Genomic DNA, 25,813 nt, shown 5'->3' on the forward strand with positions numbered 1-25,813 from the left:
GGCGTACTAAGTCGTACTAAGTCGTACACGGCGTACTTTGGCCAGCTGACCTCCTCCATCTTGGAAGGATAAGTGCAATAACCATTTCTTGAACGCGTCTACTGGAAGTTTTTGGGAAGTTGAAAGAGCAAAAGTCACGGAAGCTGTAGCAGATGGAAGCGTTTCCTGTTCCCTCCTTGAAAGAAGAAACCATAACTGTGATCCGGCAGCTCGGCCAAGGAAGGAAGCACCAGTTGGCGCGCTGGCTGCTTCCTTTCCTGCTTCCTTTTCCCGTTTCCCTTCCTGCTTCCCTAGCGATGGACGCCTAGACCTGCATGCCTAGATGTGGACGCGTCCTTCTGGAATGGAAGCTCTTCAACAAACTATCAAACGTCCTTTTTGATTGTCCTTCTTTTAGCGAGAGAGGGAAAAAACATTCCCCTCAGAAGTTTTCCAAAAGCGGAAACGTTAGCCAGCGTGAAGGATGGATTTACGCTAGCAGTCACTCTTCCCCTTTGTTTTTGTTTCTGAGACCCTAGCTTTAGCTAGCAGTTTTAGCCCTTTCATCATTGGCAACATCTCCAGACGTGTCTCACGTAACTCCAACTAACTCGGAATACAATTGGAATTGTCATTTCTTTATGCCGCACGTTTTGCTCACTGCAACGTATCGGCCGTTACTCCAACTCTTCCACTTTGAAAGTAATATTTCTTTGATAATTGCATATATTTTGTCGTGTATCTCCACAGTTGCTGTATGCTAGCTTTAGCATTGGCAAATGCAGCCACGTATCTCCCGTTACGCTTCCATTCTGGATACGCCGTTTCCTTGATGGTCACGTAGACGTCAGGATACAGTCGTACATTTGCTACCAATATCGTCGATGCCAACACGGTACGGTGGTTGGATCTCCCCGTTCTCCAACTCTTCCATTCCGTAAATTCCGTAATTTGAATTTGGCATTTCTTCTCAGGATGAATATGGCTCGGATGTTCCTTCCGATGGGTTGCTGTAAACACAATATCCTATCTCTCCCAGAATGGGAATGTACTCCTGCAACGTCCATCCCGCCGCAAACGGAGCACCATGTGGGCGTGCTCCCTCCAAAATACTCCCAAAGGAAAAGTCTGTTTTTTTCCTGTTCCTAGTCGTGGCTTATTTGCGGAAAATGCCCCAAAGAGTCTTTTATCAGGAGCCAAAGGACTCTGACTCGGGGCACGTGATGACTTACAATCAACTGATTTCACAGCGCGCCTTGCCTTGGCTTCTCGGAACTATCGGACAACTTAGTGATTTAGGAAAACTGCAACATTCCAAAGCTGGCTCCGTATTCCGCCGTTAGTTGTTGCTTTGCGGGTGAGCCGTTTGTGTGTGTCAGCGACAGGGTTCCCGACTTCGCCGATTACCTCATTGACCCGATCTGCAAACCCGCTCCTTCTGGGGCCGTGCACCCCACAAGGAGTCCACGCCGTCGTCACCAGCACTTCAGAGACCAAGCGCCGCCGCCTACGCCGCCGCCTACGCCGCCGCCGCCCGCGTTTCCTTGGCAAACTACAAATCATCACTTTTCTTTTTTTTAGATCTGTTTCTTTGCCGGCGCTGCAGCTCATCCAGTCGAGCGTTCGCGGGATTTTCCAAAACATCAGAATATTTGAGATTTTTTTTGGGGGCCCGTTAAAAATCAAATCAAATTTTTGTGTGAAATTGACTTTATTTGGAATGCATATAATGACTTTATTCCTGTTAGATTACAACTCCCATCAAATTTGGCCGTGAAATTTCAGCTTCGAAGCCACTAAAATGTACAACTATAATATAATATTGACATAATATTGACATAATATTGACATAATATTGACATAATATTGACATAATATTGACATAATATTGACATAATATTGCCGATTTTCCCGAGAGTAATGATTTTTTGGATGTAAAATTCCAATATGTTTTTTAAATGGGCACTTCATGTTAAAAAATATTTCAAATTTGCTGGAGTGAAATGACATCTTGCGACATGACGGCTTATTATGGTGTGACATTTATTTTTGCGTTATTCATAAGATAATGTTGAAAATATTCAACTTTATTTTCATATTCATCACGTAAAATTGGGGCAATGTTCAAATATTTTTCTGGTAAAAAGGTCAGCCAATGGAAACATTTGTCTTTTTTTAGGTGCTAAAAATGATCATCTGGGCACATTATGACTTTACATGGTTTTAATGTTGCAACTTTATTTTCGTATGAGTCTTGTGAAATTAGGACAATGAGGCCTTTTTGAAGGCATATAACGACTTTATTCCTCTATTATTACAACTTTCAGACAATGCAAGCATTTGTCTTTTTGGACATCCTAGAATTCCAACTTTTTCAAGCTCGTAATTTTTACAGAGTTTCCGAGGGGAACGATATTTTTGTTTTTGTAAAATTCCATTCTAACGTTCCGTTGCGACTTTTTCGGCACATAACGGCTCCATTTGTGTGGGATTCCGACTTGAAGCCAAATGGAAACTTTTGTTTCTGTACCAGATGTCAAATCGTCTCTTAAAGTCCGACTTTACGGCAGCAAAATGACACATCTTTGTTTTCCTCGCTTTATCAGAGTATCCTCTTTCCAAGCCACAAAACAACAACACATTGGCCTTTTTCCCTCAAATTGTCCAAATGATTTCATCTATCAAATGTATTTTTTGTCCTCGTATTGGAATTGGAATAGTTTGGGCTTTTTTCTTGTTAAATCCAGAAAGCGTTGCCGTTAGCGCCCCTCGCGGGAAACTAGCGCTCCAACCTTGACGGGCGTCGCTAATTAGCGAGCAAAGTGTTTGCGTCACTCGTTCATTTTTCGTAGCATTTCTTCTACCTCCTTTTGGGTTTTTTGTTGTTGTTGTTGTTGTTGTTGTTGTTGTTTGTCTCCACCTTTTCTCTCACTTTGGAAGAAGTCGCCGTATGGGACAAAAACCGTTTGATGATCCTAAGGCTAGCTAGAATAAAAAAATCCAATAAAGTGTGCTTGCTGTACCTGTAGATGTTTGTTTGGGTAAAAAAACTATTTATGAGAAGCATTTATACGACTAAACACCACTGGAATGTGAAGCCAGACCATGTTCCCATGCAGATTCCCATGATCGCCCCCTTTAACGCTAAAGTAGCCGAGTGGTCCTGTCGGAGGGTTTGGGTTTTTTTGGCCTCTTAAGTCGTAAAATATTGCGACCCGGCGCAAATCCCCGCTCCCGTCTTTTTAAAGACCGAACAAAATGGATGTTTTGAGGCTCTAAACCCCGCCCCCTTGCCCCTTCTAGACAGACGCAGGCCCCGCCCCCACCCTAGCCTAGCCCCGCCTCAGTGGAACATGTTTTTGGTTTGTCAGACAATGCAATCCTGAAAGCACTTTGCCTTGTTATTCCTTTCGTGTGAACACGTGAATGATTTGTTACAGAGATGCTAATAATAATAATAATGTTGATAAATATGTAAATGATCATTCACTGTTTTGGAAGAACCTGCATCAGAACCTGAATCTGTCTTTCTGACATTAAAAGAAAAAGGACAAAAATCCAATGTAGTGACATGAACAGCTATTTTCTAGAATGTCTGCTGCAGCCGATCGGTCTCGTCATTCAGTATTGTGGCTTGGGGTTGTTTGTGTTCAATAAAGTGCTATTGCTAAATATCCACGCCTCTTGTCTCGTGTCATCTGCTCCCTGGAGCGCTCATCTCGTGCTGGAAGACGCAGCCGTTGCGCTTGTGTCGTCCATGTTCATTTTTCTATTTTTTCAGTTTTCTGGACAAACTCTTAAGGTGTTTTTTAGGTGGTCCGGGTGGCTCAGATCCAAAGCTTAAGCCCGAAGAGCGAGGCAAAAGCCACAATGACTTCTTACATGGCAGAGGAATTGAACGCCTTCAATGGCAACCCATGTTATCAGGAAAGTCCACTCGCCACCTCAGACAACGGACACGCTGGCACCTAACTGTTGGCCCGCATCTTTTTCTGCATCCTCAGGAGCTGAAAAACCGCAACGGCAATGCTGAGGCTGTTGCAGGAAAGACCCAATGTTTGATTTCTTAACGGCCAGCCAAAGATGGAACATCCTATATAGCGCCAAAACACCGGGATCAAACCCCTCCTTTGGCCTGACGTCAGGTCATCAATGTGCTGACGTGTGGACTGTACCATTACTGCTGGATGAAGACAAGGATGACAAAATGGTGGCTTGTTCATGCAGCATGGTTGGAGAAACATATTGCTTTTATACGTGTGTATATATATATATATATATATATATATATATATATATATATATTGGAAGGAGTGAACATTTTGGAGGGAGATTGGACGGGCGTTTTCCAGGAGGTGTTGCTTGGTTCAGGGAGAAAGGGTCCAAAGGTTTGTGCCAGGTTTCAGTCAAACAGAGGAAGTCCAGGTTATTTTCAGTGACGTATTCATTTAGGATGAGAGCCTTGTTGTTGAGAGCGGACATTTAGGAGGGATAATTTGAGGTTATGAGAGTTCATCATTTGATCTTGGCTGCGGGAGAGTGGGCGGAGATTTATCAGATTAGCATATTTCTTGTCCAGTCGGGGGTATGACCAGTGGGATGGCATCTTGTTGGGAGGTGAAAGAACAGGCTGAAAGGCAGAGCGAGCAGTGGCAGGGTGCAGTGACCGCTGTGGCCTGCAGGAGGCGCTGTGGGTAGAATTGTAGCCGGATAAGGAAGAAGAGAAACTACATGTAAATAGTCACGCACTGTGAACAGCGTGTTGTAAGTGTACTGTTGAAATCCGACTGCCATGTTTGCTAGGATGGAGGCCGTCAGGATTAAAAAAGATGGAAGTTGTCGACATAGTTAAGAGAGAGGAGTTTGTAGCAGACTGGAGTGGAGCCAGGTGTGGAGGGAGAGGATGCGAGTGAACATACCGTAGGTACCATAGCTTGTGGGGTGAGGGGGGGCCACTGATGAAGATAGTCGACTCCGCAGCTGGAATGGTAGAAGTTAAAGAGGCAAGATGGCGCCGCGGTGCAGGGGTGAAGTTCACAACAGAGACGCGACGAGAGCTTTTTGGCCTGGGTGACAAGCGAGGGAGGCTTGACGTGTGGTAGATTCGGACCGTGGAGATGGGAGACGGAAGGTGATGGTGTCCATCAGGAGTTCAGCCTCACGGACCCTGTACATGGTAGGAAACTCAGAGCAGCAGGTAGAATGATGATGATGATGTTATTCTTATGATGATGATGATGATGATGATGTTATTGTCCGTGCGTTCGATTGGAGAGAATTTAGCAAAGTGCTGTCAGGGTTGCCGAGCAGCATTTTTCCTTTCCATTGGTAGACCAGCATATTATAAACCTCATGCTAGGTGTTAGCATGCTAACACGAGCGCTCTCCCAGCGCTTTTCTGCTGTTCTTTATGCCACCATATGAAATACACTACTACACTACTAAATCAAACGTAGTAGATAAGAGTAACATTTGAAAAGGTGCAAATCCAGCCAGGAACGTGAGGAACATGTGGGAGTCGTCCATGATGTTCATGTCATTCATGCGGGCTTGGAGATGACGGCGAGCTCCTCCTCAGCTCCTCCTCAGCTCCTCCTCAGCTCCTCCTCAGCTCCTCCTCAGCTCCTCCTCAGCTCCTCCTCAGCTCCTCCTCAGCTCCTCCTCAGCTCCTCCTCAGCTCCTCCTCAGCTCCTCCTCAGCTCCTCCTCAGCTCCTCCTCAGCTCCTCCTCAGCTCCTCCTCAGCTCCTCCTCAGCTCCTCCTCAGCTCCTCCTCAGCTCCTCCTCAGCTCCTCCTCAGCTCCTCCTCAGCTCCTCCTCAGCTCCTCCTCAGCTCCTCCTCAGCTCCTCCTCAGCTCCTCCTCAGCTCCTCCTCAGCTCCTCCTCAGCTCCTCAGAATGAAGCCGGCGTCTGATGTTTTCCCTTCAACACGTCTGAGCTCTTTCATCAGGCCGGTGCAGACAATCGGCAGGCCCATAAATCCTGGAGGCGCACGGCGCAGCAGTAAAAGACACCTTCGATACGGCATATATAAATATGGAATACTGATGAAAATATAAATATGGAATACTGATGAAAATATAAATATGGAATACTGATGAAAATATGAATATGGAATACTGATGAAAAGCTTGATTAAAGGCAGCCACGACGCAATCGTTGATCTCTGTGCTCCTTTTGGTCCAGCAGATGCCAGACGTTGTCGACATGACAATGGCTGCCGGTCGGCGGGTGGAAACCACAACCAACATAAAATGGCAGCGGGGGGGGCAAACGCTCCAAAGCAAATCATCTAAAAATCTGTCATCGTAAAAAAAATTGTTGATGTTCCAATCAATGCAAGCCTCTCACTTTATGGGGGCCAACTGCGCATGGCAACACAGCGGGTGGTTTGCGTTTGTGCAGCACGAATGGCAACGAGGCGTCGGCAGCGAAGGTCAAACATTTCATAAAGGCGGGGAATATTTGGCAGGGAGGAACCTTTAAATTGATTGATCGGACCTTCTTCCACACTCTCACTCTGTGACTATGCTAAGCTACGCTACGCTAAGCTACGCTAAGCTACGCTACGCTACTGGAAGGAAATATGAAATCATAGAAATATAAATCTAAATGAAGATAGAAAGTATATTTGCTATTCATGTAACGATCTTGGCGTGGATTAGGACCCCCACATTTGTGGATGTGACCCCCACAATAATGCACCCCAGCCCCCATACTTTAATACCTTACAACATGGATGTGACCCCCACAATAACGCACCCCAGCCCCCATACCTTAATACCTTACAACATGGATGTGACCCCCACAATAACGCACCCCAGCCCCCATACCTTAATACCTTACAACATGGATGTGACCCCCACAATAACGCGCCCCAGCCCCCATACCTTAATACCTTACAACATGGATGTGACCCCCACAATAACGCGCCCCAGCCCCCATACCGTGATGCCTTTGCTTACAACATGGAGAAGAGACATTCCTGTTTTGGCGGCATCATCTCATTTCATCATTGGCGTTTTATTTCATGTTGGATTCCCAGTTGGTCCATTTGTACGGTGCTGTGGTGGTCCATCCGTACGGTGCTGTGGTGGTCCATCCGTACGGTGCTGTGGTGGTCCATCCGTACGGTGCTGTGGTGGTCCATCCGTACGGTGCTGTGGTGGTCCATCCGTACGGTGCTGTGGTGGTCCATCCGTACGGTGCTGTGGTGGTCCATCCGTACGGTGCTGTGGTGGTCCATCCGTACGGTGCTGTGGTGGTCCATCCGTACGGTGCTGTGGTGGTCCATCCGTACGGTGCTGTGGTGGTCCATCCGTACGGTGCTGTGGTGGTCCATCCGTACGGTGCTGTGGTGGTCCATCCGTACGGTGCTGTGGTGGTCCATCCGTACGCCACCCCAATGGTGCTGCAATCCCAAATCCAATTAGACTCCCACAGAAAAACAATTCCAGCCTGCTGGCCGCCTGCAATTTGCTCATTTTGGATTCTTCTCCTGGCTTTTGCTGCAGCGTTGGCTGCAAATCATCTGGTCTGGTTATTAATACGAGGAAGCACGCCGGAATAACGCTGCCGGTTTGATTTCTTCTCAGGATCCTGACTCACCAACACCGATCATCCCAAGACCCCCCCCCCCACCCACCACCCACCACTTTCTGTAGTACAAGTATATAGTCCAAGACTTTCTGTAGTACAAGTATATAGTCTAAGACTTTCTGTAGTACAAGTATATAGTCTAAGACTTTCTGTAGTACAAGTATATAGAATAAGACTTTCTGTAGTACAAGTATATAGTCCAAGACTTTCTGTAGTACAAGTATATAGAATAAGACTTTCTGTAGTACAAGTATATAGTCTAAGACTTTCTGTAGTACAAGTATATAGTCCAAGACTTTCTGTAGTACAAGTATATAGAATAAGACTTTCTGTAGTACAAGTATATAGAATAAGAGAGTCTGTAGTACAAGTATATAGAATAAGAGAGTCTGTAGTACAAGTATATAGAATAAGAGAGTCTGTAGTACAAGTATATAGAGTATAAAGTATAAAGAGTTTCTGTAATATACAAAGCCATAATAAACGCTTGCAGAAATATGAACGGCCATAATATACAGTACATACGTATCCAGCCCATGTTGTAGTACTGGAGTATTGTACTTTTCCCAGTGAAGAGTAGGAGGAATGTTCTGGAGTCTCGTGTCTGTCTTGCTGCTCGGAAGCAAACGAGAGTGACGCCTCCCCGGGGAAAAGCTGCGGCAAACCGTGTCCAAGCTCTTCCAAGAATTCCCCCCACACATTCCCACACATTCCCACACGTCGGGAAGGGTTGGGATTAGTTTGGCCTCCTCCCGTGATGGGGTACTTTGCTCCGGCCAGGGAAACTTGCTTTACTTGTGGAGACATTTGTGAACGTCAATTATTAAAAATGACCAATTATTATCTTCTATTATTCTCTTATGATGATGATGATTATTATTATTATTATTATTATTATTATTATTATTATGAAGTCTGAGATGTGTCCATGATTGACAGCAATGATGATTGGCAGCCCCTGCGTTTCCCAGAAAGGCTTGTATAAAGAGAGTATGAATTAGGAGCGGGGTGAAAGGTTGCAGCGGGAATATTGACAGGAAGACCGGAGCGCCGGGGCTGCTGGGATACCGTGACCTTCTGCAGACGATCAATAGCAAATACGGAGCCACGGATTGTCCTTCCGGCCCCCATGAGTGCTCGTGTTTATGTTTTCCATGGAAGTCTGCTGTGTGAAAGGGGTGGAATCCGTGTGGGATCCTTTCATCCCGGGATGTCACCATGCAGTCGCTGGAACGACGCCAAAGCTTTGCGTGACGTCTTTCATGTTCTGCAGTTTAGTATTAGCTGTAGAAATAAAGTTGTGCTTTTGAATATAATGGATAATATAACACCCCCCCCCCCCCCCCAGCCCCACCACTGACATTTGTCCTCTAAAACCGCTGCGATCAGTTTTCAGGTGTGGAGCACACGTGGCGAAAGGTCAGAGCCGTGTTGTGCTCGCCGTGTGTTTGTCCGCTCGCGTGCTCGGCCGTGGCGGCGGACGTCAGCGCAGACGCTTCATGTCGCTTGCTTTCATTTGCCGCATGGGGGGGCTGATTATGTAATAACTCCAAACTTACATCTTGAATAACTCATAAGTCACAAGTACGACGGTACAAACAATTATTTTAATTGCACAAAACAACACAAATGCAGCACAAACAAACGTTGGTTTAATATGGAACTAATTGGAGGCGGGTGGAACTTTGATTGAATTTGATTGGCCTATAAAATAATCTAATAACTCAAAAACAAAAGAAATACAGTACAAAGTTCAGTACAAGTAAATGAATAAATATTTCAGTTCCTCTAGTATTTCCTGAAAAAAAACTATGTTTGATGATACAAAATACGTGTACGCTGTTTAAAGTCAAATTGGGGGTGCAACAAGTGCTTGAAAACTCCATTTGAAGCGCTGAGATGAAGTTGTCAGGAGCAAAGAGAAGTCACCCGGGTGAGAAGTCACCCAGGTGAGAAGTCACCCAGACTTCTCACCTGGGTGACTTTTTTTAAAATCAGCTACAGTCAGAGTGGAGCACGTTGACCAAATATGACGTGTTAGCATTGATATGATGATATATTGGATATATTTGATATATTGCATATATTGGATACACGTAACAAAGGGACCCTCCACAATGCAGGAAATGATGTGTGTAATCTTTACGTGAACACACATTACACACACAGTACTACACACACTAAACATTGTTTTTCATCACTGGTCAGACCAGTCAGACCTTCAAAATAAAACACCTGCTATTGTAACGTCTGCCAGATCTGACAATCCAGAAACCGCACCGTCCTACCGCAGGTACTACGTGAAAGGTACTTTCTAGTAGGCCGTCTCCTTGACGATGTTGGTGGAGAGGGTGTGGTTGCTGGAGATGCTGACAGAGTGTTGGGTGAGAGGCCGGGGACGTATGGCGGGAGAGCGGCGCCCGCACGGCAGGCACGGCAGGCACGGCGAGCGCAGCGTGGAGAAGAAGACCTGGCGGAAGGGTGCAGACACCAAGTTGTAGAGCACCGGGTTGATGGCCGAGCTGACGTAGAAGAGAACGTTGGTGATCATGTAGAAGTAGTGGTAGAAGTCGTACAGGTCGCTGAGGAGGACACGGGTCACATGGTCACCTTTTATTGATCGACAAATATACCCGCGTCTTTGTGAACGAGTACATGGAAATTAATACTGATTTTTTTTAATCATTTCGTGAGCTATTTTAGCGTTACTTATCCTTTTTCACAAATATCCCAAAAACCTATTTTATAACTTTTTAAAGTTTTGTATGTCTATAGTTACAACAATATATGTTTTTAAATTAAAAAGTCAAAAAAATGTATTTTTCAAAAATAGTACTACATTTTAGCATAAAAAATTTAACATTTTCAAAGACAAATGACATATGATTTTTTTTTGCAAATCAGTAATAAATATAATCATTTCTGTCTTTTTGTGCATTTTTGTAAACCAGTCAATATGAAAATTTATGAATCACTGTTTTTTGTAATAATATTAATAATAATAATTGTATAAAAAATAATAAATGATAGTTATTTTTTTTAAGTAATAGTATAGTTTATGTTCTGTAAACATGTCCTTTTTCACACACAGCAGACTTTATTACAAATATATTAGATGATTTTTCTTTGGCCTTTTTTTTTGCAAAACAGTGAATTTAGAAAATGAATGGATGACAATAATATCATTTTAGGATTAGGGTTAAGATTAACAAATTTATCATACACCATGTGTAGGATTAAAAATTCTTTAAACATTTTTTTGTGTGTGTTGTAAGTACAATTTGAAATAAAAAATGTTTAATTGCATAACTAATAATATATGTTAGATTTCACGTACATATTTTACAAAGGATGGGTGGCTTTTGTGCAAAGCAGCACATTTAAAAAAAGAATGTATGATAATAATATCTGCTTTTGAATGGAATGTGAAGAATATATTTTAGCATTGAGGAGAGAAGCCGTTACTCACTCGGACCAGTCGCTCACAAAGCAGAACATGAGGCGGCGGGCGTGGTAGGGCAGCCAACAAACCACAAAGGCGATGACCACCGCGCCTGAACACAAACCAGACACAGAAACCGCCTTCAGCTGGAAGTCTTCTTCCTCCTCTTTGGGCTTTACCCTTCAGGGGTCCCACAGCAAACCAATGTCCTCCATCCAAGCCTGCCTTCCACACCTACAACTAACTTCATGTCCTCCTTCACGACATCCATAAACCTCCTCTTCGGTCTTCCTCTACGCCTCCTCCCTGGCAGCATCCTTCTACCGATACTTTCACTATTCACTATTTCACTATGGGATCCATGTATCTGTCCACCCATGTATGTGTCCACCCATGTATGTGTCCATCCATGTATCTGTCCACCCATGTATCTGTCCATCCATGTATCTGTCCACCCATGTATCTGTCCATCCATGTATCTGTCCACCCATGTATCTGTCCATCCATGTATCTGTCCATCCATGTATCTGTCCATCCATGTATCTGTCCATCCATGTATCTGTCCATCCATGTATCTGTCCATCCATGTATCTGTCCATCCATGTATCTGTCCACCCATGTATCTGTCCACCCATGTATCTGTCCATCCATGTATCTGTCCATCCATGTATGTGTCCATCCATGTATCTGTCCATCCATGTATCTGTCCATCCATGTATCTGTCCATCCATGTATCTGTCCATCCATGTATCTGTCCATCCATGTATCTGTCCACCCATGTATCTGTCCACCCATGTATCTGTCCACCCATGTATCTGTCCACCCATGTATCTGTCCACCCATGTATCTGTCCACCCATGTATCTGTCCACCCATGTATCTGTCCACCCATGTATCTGTCCACCCATGTATCTGTCCACCCATGTATCTGTCCACCCATGTATCTGTCCACCCATGTATCTGTCCATCCATGTATCTGTCCATCCATGTATCTGTCCACCCATGTATCTGTCCACCCATGTATCTGTCCATCCATGTATCTGTCCATCCATGTATCTGTCCACCCATGTATCTGTCCACCCATGTATCTGTCCACCCATGTATGTGTCCATCCATGTATGTGTCCACCCATGTATCTGTCCATCCATGTATCTGTCCACCCATGTATCTGTCCACCCATGTATCTGTCCATCCATGTATCTGTCCATCCATGTATCTGTCCATCCATGTATCTGTCCATCCATGTATCTGTCCACCCATGTATCTGTCCATCCATGTATCTGTCCACCCATGTATGTGTCCATCCATGTATGTGTCCACCCATGTATCTGTCCACCCATGTATGTGTCCATCCATGTATCTGTCCATCCATGTATCTGTCCATCCATGTATCTGTCCACCCATGTATCTGTCCATCCATGTATCTGTCCACCCATGTATCTGTCCACCCATGTATCTGTCCACCCATGTATCTGTCCATCCATGTATCTGTCCATCCATGTATCTGTCCATCCATGTATCTGTCCATCCATGTATCTGTCCATCCATGTATCTGTCCACCCATGTATCTGTCCACCCATGTATCTGTCCATCCATGTATCTGTCCATCCATGTATCTGTCCACCCATGTATGGGTCCATCCATGTATCTGTCCACCCATGTATCTGTCCATCCATGTATCTGTCCACCCATGTATCTGTCCACCCATGTATCTGTCCACCCATGTATCTGTCCATCCATGTATCTGTCCATCCATGTATCTGTCCACCCATGTATCTGTCCACCCATGTATCTGTCCATCCATGTATCTGTCCATCCATGTATCTGTCCACCCATGTATGGGTCCATCCATGTATCTGTCCATCCATGTATCTGTCCACCCATGTATGTGTCCACCCATGTATGTGTCCATCCATGTATCTGTCCACCCATGTATCTGTCCATCCATGTATCTGTCCACCCATGTATCTGTCCATCCATGTATCTGTCCACCCATGTATCTGTCCATCCATGTATCTGTCCATCCATGTATCTGTCCATCCATGTATCTGTCCATCCATGTATCTGTCCATCCATGTATCTGTCCATCCATGTATCTGTCCATCCATGTATCTGTCCACCCATGTATCTGTCCACCCATGTATCTGTCCATCCATGTATCTGTCCATCCATGTATGTGTCCATCCATGTATCTGTCCATCCATGTATCTGTCCATCCATGTATCTGTCCATCCATGTATCTGTCCATCCATGTATCTGTCCATCCATGTATCTGTCCACCCATGTATCTGTCCACCCATGTATCTGTCCACCCATGTATCTGTCCACCCATGTATCTGTCCACCCATGTATCTGTCCACCCATGTATCTGTCCACCCATGTATCTGTCCACCCATGTATCTGTCCACCCATGTATCTGTCCACCCATGTATCTGTCCACCCATGTATCTGTCCACCCATGTATCTGTCCACCCATGTATCTGTCCATCCATGTATCTGTCCATCCATGTATCTGTCCACCCATGTATCTGTCCACCCATGTATCTGTCCATCCATGTATCTGTCCATCCATGTATCTGTCCACCCATGTATCTGTCCACCCATGTATCTGTCCACCCATGTATGTGTCCATCCATGTATGTGTCCACCCATGTATCTGTCCATCCATGTATCTGTCCACCCATGTATCTGTCCACCCATGTATCTGTCCATCCATGTATCTGTCCATCCATGTATCTGTCCATCCATGTATCTGTCCATCCATGTATCTGTCCACCCATGTATCTGTCCATCCATGTATCTGTCCACCCATGTATGTGTCCATCCATGTATGTGTCCACCCATGTATCTGTCCACCCATGTATGTGTCCATCCATGTATCTGTCCATCCATGTATCTGTCCATCCATGTATCTGTCCACCCATGTATCTGTCCATCCATGTATCTGTCCACCCATGTATCTGTCCACCCATGTATCTGTCCACCCATGTATCTGTCCATCCATGTATCTGTCCATCCATGTATCTGTCCATCCATGTATCTGTCCATCCATGTATCTGTCCACCCATGTATCTGTCCACCCATGTATCTGTCCATCCATGTATCTGTCCATCCATGTATCTGTCCACCCATGTATGGGTCCATCCATGTATCTGTCCACCCATGTATCTGTCCATCCATGTATCTGTCCACCCATGTATCTGTCCACCCATGTATCTGTCCACCCATGTATCTGTCCACCCATGTATCTGTCCATCCATGTATCTGTCCACCCATGTATCTGTCCACCCATGTATCTGTCCATCCATGTATCTGTCCATCCATGTATCTGTCCACCCATGTATGGGTCCATCCATGTATCTGTCCATCCATGTATCTGTCCATCCATGTATCTGTCCACCCATGTATCTGTCCATCCATGTATCTGTCCACCCATGTATCTGTCCACCCATGTATCTGTCCACCCATGTATCTGTCCACCCATGTATCTGTCCACCCATGTATCTGTCCACCCATGTATCTGTCCACCCATGTATCTGTCCACCCATGTATCTGTCCACCCATGTATCTGTCCACCCATGTATCTGTCCACCCATGTATCTGTCCATCCATGTATCTGTCCATCCATGTATCTGTCCATCCATGTATCTGTCCATCCATGTATCTGTCCATCCATGTATCTGTCCATCCATGTATCTGTCCATCCATGTATCTGTCCATCCATGTATCTGTCCATCCATGTATCTGTCCACCCATGTATCTGTCCACCCATGTATCTGTCCACCCATGTATCTGTCCACCCATGTATCTGTCCACCCATGTATCTGTCCATCCATGTATCTGTCCACCCACTGTCTATCCGTCCACCCACTGTCTATCCATCCATCCGTCTACCTATCAGCTATCTGTCTATCCATCCGTCCATCCGTCTTTCCGTCCCTCAATGTATTTAGTGCCAAAGTGCAGCACAGACTGTGAAGTGTTTGCATTTTCCCCAGGCAGATTTTCCATAAGACGTTCATGTGCTTCCATTCTGCACTTTCCCACCGCCATTCAGTCATCACGCATCCACCCTCTCGTTCTTTTCTCAGGCCGTCTGCAGCCCTTTATGGACTATTATGCACCACATATACACGATATAAATATACATATTGTACAAACACAACAAACTCCCAGTGTTCGAATTCTACATCCAATGTGCAAACAAACGTTTGATTTGATTTTAAACAACTAAATCTTCGAAGGTGATTTTTTTGGATCACATACGCCTCATGCTTGTTTTCTGTCACGAGACCTTATGAACTTCTCACATTTTCTTTTTTAGGTTCCCACGCTTTTTATTGCGAAAGCAGCAAAGGAATCTCAACAAGGGGAATTCATGTGGTCTGGTGGCAATAATAATGGACCAACTTACCACTGCGCCTCCCTGCGCCACCTTGCGCTGCGCCATGGAATTAGAGCCCGTAGGGTCTACAAACTAAACACGAACCACTTAAGACACTTACGTAGAACCAGAACTCCGTGGCGAAGCGACTGAGCGCGGCTGGGTTCCGTGGAGACGTTGAGCATGGTGGGGTTTCGGCCGACGATGCAGATGCGGTTGTCTGGCTCCGCCTCTCTGAACATTCTCAACAGCTGATTGGCTATGACCCTATTCAGGGTGGAGATGGCCACCATGGGTAAGATGAAGGACAGTAAGGCGTTGATCTGTTAGGAGACAGAAGAGTATTCATGAGTTCCATTTCCTGTTCTAGGGTTGTCATCACACTTGTGCCTCATTAAAAAGTCATCATAGGATAGCTTTAAGAGAAGGTTTCATCATCCTGTAGAAGAACGAGAGGCAGAGGGGACTAATGTTTTCATTCATGCTTGAAGGATCATTGAGAAGCACCGCTGCAGAGGTTTGTTGCCACGTGGAGAGGTCACGTGAGGGATGTTGATGGAAGCCACGCAGGGAATCGTGGATGAAAAATGTTAATGGCTTTAATGAACAATGCTGGGGGAAAGCTCCCTGCCTCCGACACTGATTGAAGCGGAAAGGCTGGGGTGGAGGAAACGCCACAAAGGGGGCTCAGCTTAAAAAATATTGACTTCCAGTGCTGACAGGGAAGCGGTCATGTTTAAAGCCGGCGACGCAGAATAGCCCCACCGGGTGAGGGATGACACCCCGCTCATCATAATAAGCGGCACTGGGATAAATGACACCAAGGTGGCACTCTTCAGCGCCGTGAGTTATTATACGCGCCGCACGTTCACACGCAGCCAAAGAACACAGGACTCCAACCTTGTTGATGAAGTGCTCACATCTCAGTTGTCTCATTTAGCTCCTTGTCTCTGGATATTTACTTATTTACTTATATTTACTGATGGCTCCGCTACCACCATCCCACTTCAACATTAGCATCCAGCATCCGCATCCAGCATCAATACCACTATCCAGCATCAGCATCCAGCATCCAGCATCCGCATCCAGCATCAATACCACTATCCAGCATCAGCATCCAGCATCCGCATCTAGCATCAATACCACTATCCAGCATCAGCATCCAGCATCCAGCATCCGCATCTAGCATCAATACCACTATCCAGCATCAGCATCCAGCATCCGCATCTAGCATCAATACCACTATCCAGCATCAGCATCCAGCATCTGCATCTAGCATCAATACCACTATCCAGCATCAGCATCCAGCATCCACAGCTAGCATCAATACCACTATCCAGCATCAGCATCCAGCATCCGCATCTAGCATCAATACCACTATCCAGCATCTAGCAATCGAATCAGCATCCAGCAGCCACATCAACATCCACATCCAGCATCAACATGCATCATCAGAATCGGTATCCAGCATTAACATCCCCATCTAGCATCACAATCAGTATCCTGCATCCCATCCAGCATCAGCATCAGCATCAGCATCTACCTTGGATTAGAACAGGCTGCAGTTGAACCTCCAAAGTTGAACAATTTGGAATTTTGGAGAACATGCAAACTCCACACAGAGATGCCCGAGGGTGGAATCGAACTCTGTTCTCCTAGCTGTGTGGCTTGCACGTTACCCACTCGTTCACCGTGCAGCCACATAAAAACATAAAAACTGAAATTCTAATCCAACAAAATAATCCTAGAAATATAGAATTGAATTTGTGTTGTGTCCATAGAGATATCGAGTAATCCGTGTAGTACACGTAGTACACGTAGTACACGTAGTACACGTAGTACACGTACAGTACACAGGAACAAGACAATGTGCTCTGTTGTGATGGTGGCCTGGCTCGGCTTTCACCCTGGATCACGTTGACACGTTGTGTTGGGGGGGGGGGGGGGGATTAGCAATGTTTCATGTTAGCTAGGTGCCAACGCTTCATGCACCTGCGAGTGGATATCGTCACACGAGTGACGCACGCAGCGCACGAGTGATGTTCCGCAGCGTTCCGCAGCGTATCTCTCCATGCATCCAATTGCCCTTATGTTGGATAATTCCACATTGATGGTATAGAATACGTAAGCAAGCTATCCAGGTCGTTACTATTGCATCGTTAGAGGAAATCATGCCATACTGTATCGCATGGGAATTGGCCTGAATCATACTGGATCAAACTTGGAGTGGATCTCCACCTCACTGATAATTGGCATATCATATTGTACAGACGTAGACGTAGACATAGACTTTATTATTGTCATTGCACAATAACACAGCAGTGAAACTGGCAACCAAATGCTGTTGCCTGGCTCCCGTGTAATAATAAATAATATGAACTATATGAAATATGAACAATGTACAGCGTAAACAGTAATTTGTACAAATAATTAGTAGAGGCTTATTTGGCATTGAGCAGTCTGATGGCCAGAGGGAGTAGCTGTCTCTAAACCTGCTTGTTCTACAGCGGATGCTGCAGAACCTTCTCCCTGAGAGTGGAATTATGAATCAGATTGTATGGTATAGTCGTGTATAGTAGTGTAGTATCGTTACGCATCGTATAATTATTGGAGTCAATCAAATCAGATTGGTCTGATCTACCCTGTCCTAATTGAAGTGAGTCATATCATATGGTGCTGTAATCGAAGTGAGTCATATCGTATGGTGCTGTAATCGAAGTGAGTCATATCGTATGGTGCTGTAATCAAAGTGAGTCATATCGTATGGTGCTGTAATCGAAGTGAGTCATATCGTATGGTGCTGTAATCGAAGTGAGTCATATCGTATGGTGCTGTAATTGAAGTGAGTCATATCGTATGGTGCTGTAATTGAAGTGAGTCATATCGTATGGTGCTGTAATCGAAGTGAGTCATATCGTATGGTGCTGTAATCGAAGTGAGTCATATCGTATGGTGCTGTAATCGAAGTGAGTCATATCGTATGGTGCTGTAATTGAAGTGAGTCATATCGTATGGTGCTGTAATCGAAGTGAGTCATATCGTATGGTGCTGTAATTGAAGTGAGTCATATCGTATGGTGCTGTAATCGAAGTGAGTCATATCGTATGGTGCTGTAATTGAAGTGAGTCATATCGTATGGTTCTGTAATCGAAGTGAGTCATATCGTATGGTGCTGTAATCAAAGTGAGTCATATCGTATGGTTCTGTAATTGAAGTGAGTCATATCGTATGGTGCTGTAATTGAAGTGAGTCATATCATATGGTGCTGTAATCGAAGTGAGTCATATCGTATGGTGCTGTAATTGAAGTGAGTCATATCGTATGGTTCTGTAATTGAAGTGAGTCATATCGTATGGTGCTGTAATCAAAGTGAGTCATATCGTATGGTGCTGTAATCGAAGTGAGTCATATCGTATGGTGCTGTAATTGAAGTGAGTCATATCGTATGGTGCTGTAATCGAAGTGAGTCATATCGTATGGTGCTGTAATTGAAGTGAGTCATATCGTATGGTGCTGTAATTGAAGTGAGTCATATCATATGGTGCTGTAATCGGCGTGAGTCATATCGTATGGTGCTGTAATCGGCGTGAGTCATATCGTATGGTGCTGTAATTGAAGTGAGTCATATCGTATGGTGCTGTAATTGAAGTGAGTCATATCGTATGGTGCTGTAATCGAAGCGGGCCACATGGTATGGTGCTGTAATTGGCGTGAGTCATATCGTATGGTGCTGTAATCGAAGTGAGTCATATCGTATGGTGCTGTAATCAGCGTGAGTCATATCGTATCGTACACTCAGTCATGTGGTCCTTTTGTTGTGTTGTGTCCTTGCCGGATGACACCAACACAAAGACGTCCTCCGGCTACACTTGCCTTTAGCGTCACGTACGCCGTCAGACAAGCACGTCACGTCGTCGTGGCAGCGGGCGACGACGCTAATTAACATTATCAGAGGCGCCAGGCAGCTGAAGATGCTGATTTTCACAATCCTTCATACCCTGGCATATCCATCATTTGGCTGCTCGCCGTGAGGCGGACAGAAAATAAACGAAAGAGTTTGACACGCAGCGGTTCAAGGCAGCAACACTCCATCACTGCTGCACTCGTACGCACTCACATTCCTACTTTGTCTTCAATCATGCATGGTCATAGGAGTAGTACTGCTAAGTAGTACTACCTGCTGTCTTCCACAGTGCATCTCAGCTTTGACACATACAGCTTTTTTTTTTACCCCATTTTGGCTTTTTTTTTTAAAAACATTTTGTTTTTATTCCAATAATATTTAGACTTTATTCCAATAACATACAATATATTTAAAAAAGAAACACCGTCTGTCTTTAATAAATCATCTGTACGCTACTAGAATGACAGGATTTTTTTGTCTGGTGGGGATGGTGGTGTGCTTCAGCAATGTCCTGGGATTTCGCCAGGGTGACCGATTTTCCCACTTTTCTCTTTTTGTTTGTTTATTTGTTTTGTTTTGTGTGGGATTCTGTGATTATATGTGTGGACAAAGAGAGAAAAATCACTCACTGAATTGGCAACTGCTCTGCCGTGGCGAAGGTAGGATTTAATAAGCTTTGCTTCTTCCTGCTCCTTTTCAGACATGTGTAGCAATGGTGTGTATATTATATATGTGTATATGTCATGTACATCAATGTAACATTGCATGCATGTCTGAAATAAATCAACAAAGAAGAATAATATTATAATTTTCCAAAAATTACAAATATTAGTTTTGTTTTGTTCTCATAATTATTACAATTTAAAAATATATTCAAAACATTTCTTTAAATTTGGAATTTTATGCTATGAAAATGACGGACAGCACGGCAGTCGAGTGGTTAGCGGGCAGACCTCACAGCTAGGAAACCAGGGTTCAATTCCACCCTCGGCCATCTCTGTGTGGAGTTTGCATGTTCTCCCCGTGCATGCGTGGGTTTTCTCCGGGTACTCCGGTTTCCTCCCACATTCCAGAAACATGCTAGGTTAATTAGCGACTCCAAATTGTCCATAGGTATGAATGTGAGTGTGAATGGTTGTTTGTCTATATGTGCCCTGTGATTGGCTGGCCACCAGTCCAGGGTGGACCCCGCCTCTCGCCCCAAGACAGCTGGGATAGGCTCCAGCACCCCCGCGACCCTCTTGAGGAAAAGCGGTAGAAAATGAATGAATGAATGAAAATGATCTTGTTTTTTGTTTTTCTAAAATGACCAAAACCTTTGTTGGAAATGGAAAAAATATTTTTCATTTTCAGCTGTTTTTTGACCCATGTGATTTTTAATATGTGAGCCAATCTGCTAAATCAACAAGTTCATCTCTGAAACCATCGCGAGCATCCGCTTTGCCTCCTATGTGCTTTTCCCCAACAGGAACCCGTCCAGACTTGATCTCAGTTGTCCATCTCTCCCAAATGAAAGCCGCCATGGGAGATAATCCTCGCCTGAAGTCATCACATGGACAAGAGGAGTGTCCGTATCAGGGGTGTCCAAAGTGTGTCCCGGGACATTTAGAAATATTACAGAAAAATGCTGTAATCTAAGAGAATAAACACATAATATTATGATATCCCTTTCATAGCATAAAGGTGAAATATTAAAGAAAAAAGACCTATTTTTTTTGAAGAACCAAACAAAACAAAACAAAAAAAGGTTGTCATTTTTGGAAAATGAGGTTGGGGATGAAGTTATAATATCATGGGAATAAATTCATAATATTATGGGACCAAAGATTAGATTCAGAATATTATGGGAATAAATTCCCCTTAGAAATAGAGTCATAATATTTTTGCATAATACTTTATGCAAGAAGAAAGTTGAAATGTTTGTGAAACAGCCAAAATAGGTGGGAAAAAATCGGTAGTAATTTTACAAAAATAAAACCAAAAATCTGAGGATAAAAAGTTCATCATGCTGATGAAATGATTTTGCTTTCATTAGCGGTGGCTCCAAGCCAAGGGCTGCTCGCCGTGCTCGTCCTTCCATCGGTTGCTTTACGTGTGACAGAGGCGGACAAAAGCGATCGCCGTCACAGGAAAACGTGAAACATGCCAGGATTATGTCGAGTATAACACAGACACGTACGTCACAGCAAGCGCACAATGATTGCAGCCACTAGGTGGCGCCAAAACACCCTTTCGCATTTTGACTACGAGACTTTTCCTTGTCATGTTACCGGTTTTTGTTTTGTTTTTTAGATACTCACACCCGACTATGATTGGCTGGCGACCAGTCCAGGGTGTACCCCGCCTCTCGCCCGAAGACAGCTGGGATAGGCTCCAGCACCCCCGCGACCCTCGTGAGGATAAGCGGTAGAAAATGAATGAATGAATGAACACCCGACTATAAGCGACAGGATGCATGGAGACGAGAGACAGACCCTTTGGGCCTGCCGTCAACAAATCTACCAAGTGCATTAGCCATGTCAAACCTGTGCAAATATTTGCAGCGAGAGTGAGACGGATGTTTGCTTGGGTATGAAAGAAGCGTCCCAGCACGCTTATGCGAGGAGGACAAGATAAATACCACCTCCTCCGCTCGTTAATAGTCAGGGAGCAGATAAGCCGGGGGAATCCGTCTGGCGGAACACCAACAACGCTCGGGGGGCCCACGGAAAATAGGAAGTCAGAAATAGACCCGTCAGCCATTATTGGCTCAAAAATAACATCAACAACTTCAGTAGCATAGAATTGGAATATTGGAAAGGCAACTATTTGATGTTTACTTCATGTTTAGAGGGCTCTAATAATATGTTAAAATGTATCGTACCATACGATAAACTGGTTTCCTATCTCTATCTCTAGCCACGTTTCCTCTTATTATGTCTACTATATTAGGTAATAATAGGAGTGTAAAGGCGACTATAGGGGTGTTATTTCATGTCTAGAGGGCTTTAATGATATCAAGAAGTTCTCTATGTTTGTATGATGGATGTTTTTGTACAGATTTGATGTGGTGGAGGGGTGAGAAGAAAGTTGTACTGTATACAGTATATACAATCCATATTATATACTATGATGTATTATGGGTTTTCTTGCCAAGTTGTTCTTCTTTGTGCTGAGTTGGCTTCATGCCGTCGCCCCTTGCAGTGTTTCCAAGGGTCCAACGTGAGCTGAGAGCAAAAAAAACAAACAAAACCCCCCCCTCGGAACTTGGCAAATTGGACTGTTGGCCTGCTTCTGGGATCACCACCCACCCGCCCCGGCGCTGGGAAGCGTGCATGGCCCCGAAGGAGTGAAAGTGGCTTAACATCACAACCAGATGACAAAGCACGGCTTCCTCCTCCAGGACGGTGACCCTCTGCTAACATTAATAATGTAACATGCGGCGCACACGACCGACACAATTATGCTATACAAATACTTGATTCCAAGTACTACAGGAATACACGGTTAGGGTACCCACTTGGTTTACAATCTGAGGATGGTTTTCACAACCATTTGGAGTATTATGCTAGAAGATTTAGATTTGTCACCAGCGGTTGGCCCTTGCTGGGACTGGAGCCTGGGGTCATTAAGTCCCAACATTATGGGAAGGAAGTCATAGTATTACTAAAAGAAAGTTTTTATAAACTTATATGACTTAGGATGGAAGTTGAAATATTTGAATTTTCATTTTAAAAAATAGCAAAAGTGAGGGGGTTAAAAAAAGAGCATTTCTAGAGAAAAACGTCCTCTAACAAGAAAAGGATATCCCTTTACAAGAATAAAGTCAAAATATTCTCAGAAGAAAACTTACTAGAAATAATTTGAAATCAAACAATCAATCAGAAAATGATTCAGAAATGTTCATTTTGTAAAAAAAAAAGTGATATTGCAGAATTGCTCTCGGCACACCTGACGATTTCTCACAGCTCACTAGTGTGCCATCTTCTATGTTCCACATTCTATGTTCCATGTTCTATGTGTCATGTTCTATGTTCCACATTCTATGTTCCATGTTCTATGTGTCATGTTCTATGTTCCACATTCTATGTTCCATGTTCTATGTGTCATGTTCTATGTTCCACATTCTATGTTCCATGTTCTATGTGTCATGTTCTATGTTCCACATTCTATGTGCCATGTTCTATGTTCCACATTCTATGTTCCATGTTCTATGTTCCACATTCTATGTTCCATGTTCTATGTGTCATGTTCTATGTTCGACATTCTATGTTCCATGTTCTATGTGCCATGTTCTGTGTCATGTTCTATGTTCGACATTCTATGTTCCATCTTCCATGCGCCATGTTCTCAATTCTATGTTCGACATTCTATGTTCCATGTTCTATGTGCCATGTTCTATGTGTCATGTTCTATGTTCGATATTCTATGTGTCATGTTCTATGTTCGACATTCTATGTTCCATGTTCTATGTGCCATGTCTATGTGTCATGTTCTATGTTTGACATTCTATGTGCCATGTTCTATGTGCCATGTTCTATGTGCCATGTTCTATGTGTCATGTTCTATGTGTCATGTTCTATGTTCGACATTCTATGTGTCATGTTCTATGTTCGACATTCTATGTTCCATGTTCTATGTGCCATGTCTATGTGTCATGTTCTATGTTTGACATTCTATGTGCCATGTTCTATGTGCCATGTTCTATGTGTCATGTTCTATGTTTGACATTCTATGTTTGACATTCTATGTTCCATGTTCTATGTGCCATGTTCTATGTGTCATGTTCTATGTTTGACATTCTATGTTTGACATTCTATGTTCCATGTTCTATGTGCCATGTTCTATGTGTCATGTTCTTGTGTGTTATGAGAACGTTTCCAACGCGACTCTGAATAAAGTTTTATTCATGGCGGCCACAAGTGCACCCCGGAACAGACTATTTGCATTTCCTCCAGTTCCTGTGCGAGAAGGTCTCGGGACACCAAAAGACGGGAGGCGGGCACCCACCTGGAGCACGGCCTTCACGGTGACGGGGGCCACGGTGGCGGTGCAAATGTTCTCGCCGCGGCGCGCCTCCTGCCCCATGATGAAGAGCATCGGCGCCGCCAGGGCGAAGGAGGCGAGCCACACGCCGCCGATGAGCTTCTTGGTGCGGCTGCGGGACATGATGCTCTTGGCCTTGAAGGGGTGGCAGATGGCCATGTAGCGCTCCGCGCTCAGGGAGGCGATGTTGAAGGCCGTGGCGTACGAGCAGCTGTCCCGCAGGAAGTAGTAGCCGCGGCACACGGCGTCCCCGAACACCCACGGGTGGTGGACCCAGATGAAGTTGTACAGCTCGATGGGCATGGACAGCACCAGGATGAGCAGGTCGGACGCGGCCAGGCTGCTCAGGTGGTAGTGGACGGTGCTCTGCAGGTTCTGCAGGCTCTTCTTGCGCAGCAGGGTGCACAGGGTGACGGCGTTGCCCGTCGAGCCCACGGCGAACACCAGCGCGTAGATGACGGTCACCGCCACCTTGGAGCACAAGTCCGTGTTCACGTCCAGGTCCTCCGCCTCGGGGGCGGGGGTGCCGTTCGGGAAGAGAGATAGGTTCCCCCGGAGTCTCTGCCCCAAAGCTCCCGGGCTGTGCGCGTCGCGCCCGAAGTGCGTCCGGTTGGCGTCCATGTCGGCTGGACGCGCGCGAGGGGGGACCGGGGAGGACTTTGGCCACGCACGCCAGGTGGACACGGACCGGTCCGGTACGAGGAGGACGGAGGAGAACGGCTTTTATGTTCTGCAGCAGGAGGCGTGGACCCTCCGATGACGTCACATGGCTCAATCTTTCTCGCCTTTTTTTCATTTCCTAGAAAATATCTTTTTCCTGCTGCAAAATGTACTTTTGTACTGTACTTTTTCTTTACCGTCACACAAGAAAACAGCACATTGCAACTAAAAATAGTCACAAAAGATTCGCTCTAAAAAAGCAAAAATGAATCCAAAAATGAGTAAAGTAAAAATACAAACAATTTTTTTACATTTTGACTTTTTATCTACTAGTTTTGACCTTTTTTAACCTCATAATTAGGACTTTTTATTGCGGAATTTTGATCTCATCTCATAATTTAAATTTTAATCTTATAATTATTTCATACTATGTTTATTTATTATTTTTTCTTTTATTTATAATTGTATTGCACAATTTTGACCTTTACCCATTATCTCATAATTGGTACTTTTAGCCATAATTTTGATCTCCTAATTTAAATTTTAATGTCAAAATTTTGACTTTTCTTCTCGTAATTATGACTTTATAATAGTATCATTTTGACCTTTCATCCCATAATTTCAATTTTGATCTCATAATTTTTCTGAATAGTTTTGACTTTTACCTCATAATTATGACTTTGTAGTTCACATTTTTGACCGTTTATCCCACAATTTCAATTTAAATTGAATAATTGTGACTTTTTATCCAGTAGGTTTGACTTTTTGTCTCATGGTCTTCACTTTTATGCCATCATTTTGATCTTTTATCTCATCATTTCCA

General features: G+C 44.4%; 1 protein-coding gene across 1 annotated transcript; it reads right to left on the minus strand.

Moving 5' to 3' along the window:
• Nucleotides 1-9,875: 9,875 nt before the first annotated feature.
• ntsr1 (neurotensin receptor 1 (high affinity)) lies at nt 9,876-25,037 on the minus strand. The gene is made up of 4 exons (XM_058050862.2): nt 24,295-25,037; nt 15,523-15,724; nt 11,046-11,130; nt 9,876-10,158 (listed from the first exon to the last, which is right to left on the minus strand). The coding sequence occupies exons 1-4, from the start codon at nt 24,949-24,951 to the stop codon at nt 9,891-9,893; spliced, it is 1,212 nt and encodes a 403-aa protein (XP_057906845.2). The 5' UTR covers nt 24,952-25,037; the 3' UTR covers nt 9,876-9,890.
• Nucleotides 25,038-25,813: the final 776 nt, after the last annotated feature.

This window comes from Doryrhamphus excisus, linkage group LG15 (genome assembly GCF_037039965.1).
Source record: "Doryrhamphus excisus strain RoL-2023G ecotype Guam linkage group LG15, RoL_Dexc_Guam_v1.1, whole genome shotgun sequence".
NCBI classification, from domain to species: Eukaryota; Metazoa; Chordata; class Actinopteri; order Syngnathiformes; family Syngnathidae; genus Doryrhamphus; species Doryrhamphus excisus.

What these genes read in the sequence shown, in the direction of transcription:
- ntsr1 (XM_058050862.2), bottom strand. Translation starts at nt 24,951, where the DNA reads ATGGACGCCAACCGGACGCACTTCGGGCGCGACGCGCACAGCCCGGGA. An exon ending in CCACGGAGTTCTGGTTCTAC is followed by an intron (nt 11,131 to 15,522) that starts GTAAGTGTCTTA and finishes GTTTGTGTTCAG; the next exon opens with GCGCGGTGGTCATCGCCTTT. An exon ending in TTTGTGAGCGACTGGTCCGA is followed by an intron (nt 10,159 to 11,045) that starts GTGAGTAACGGC and finishes TGTCCTCCTCAG; the next exon opens with CGACCTGTACGACTTCTACC.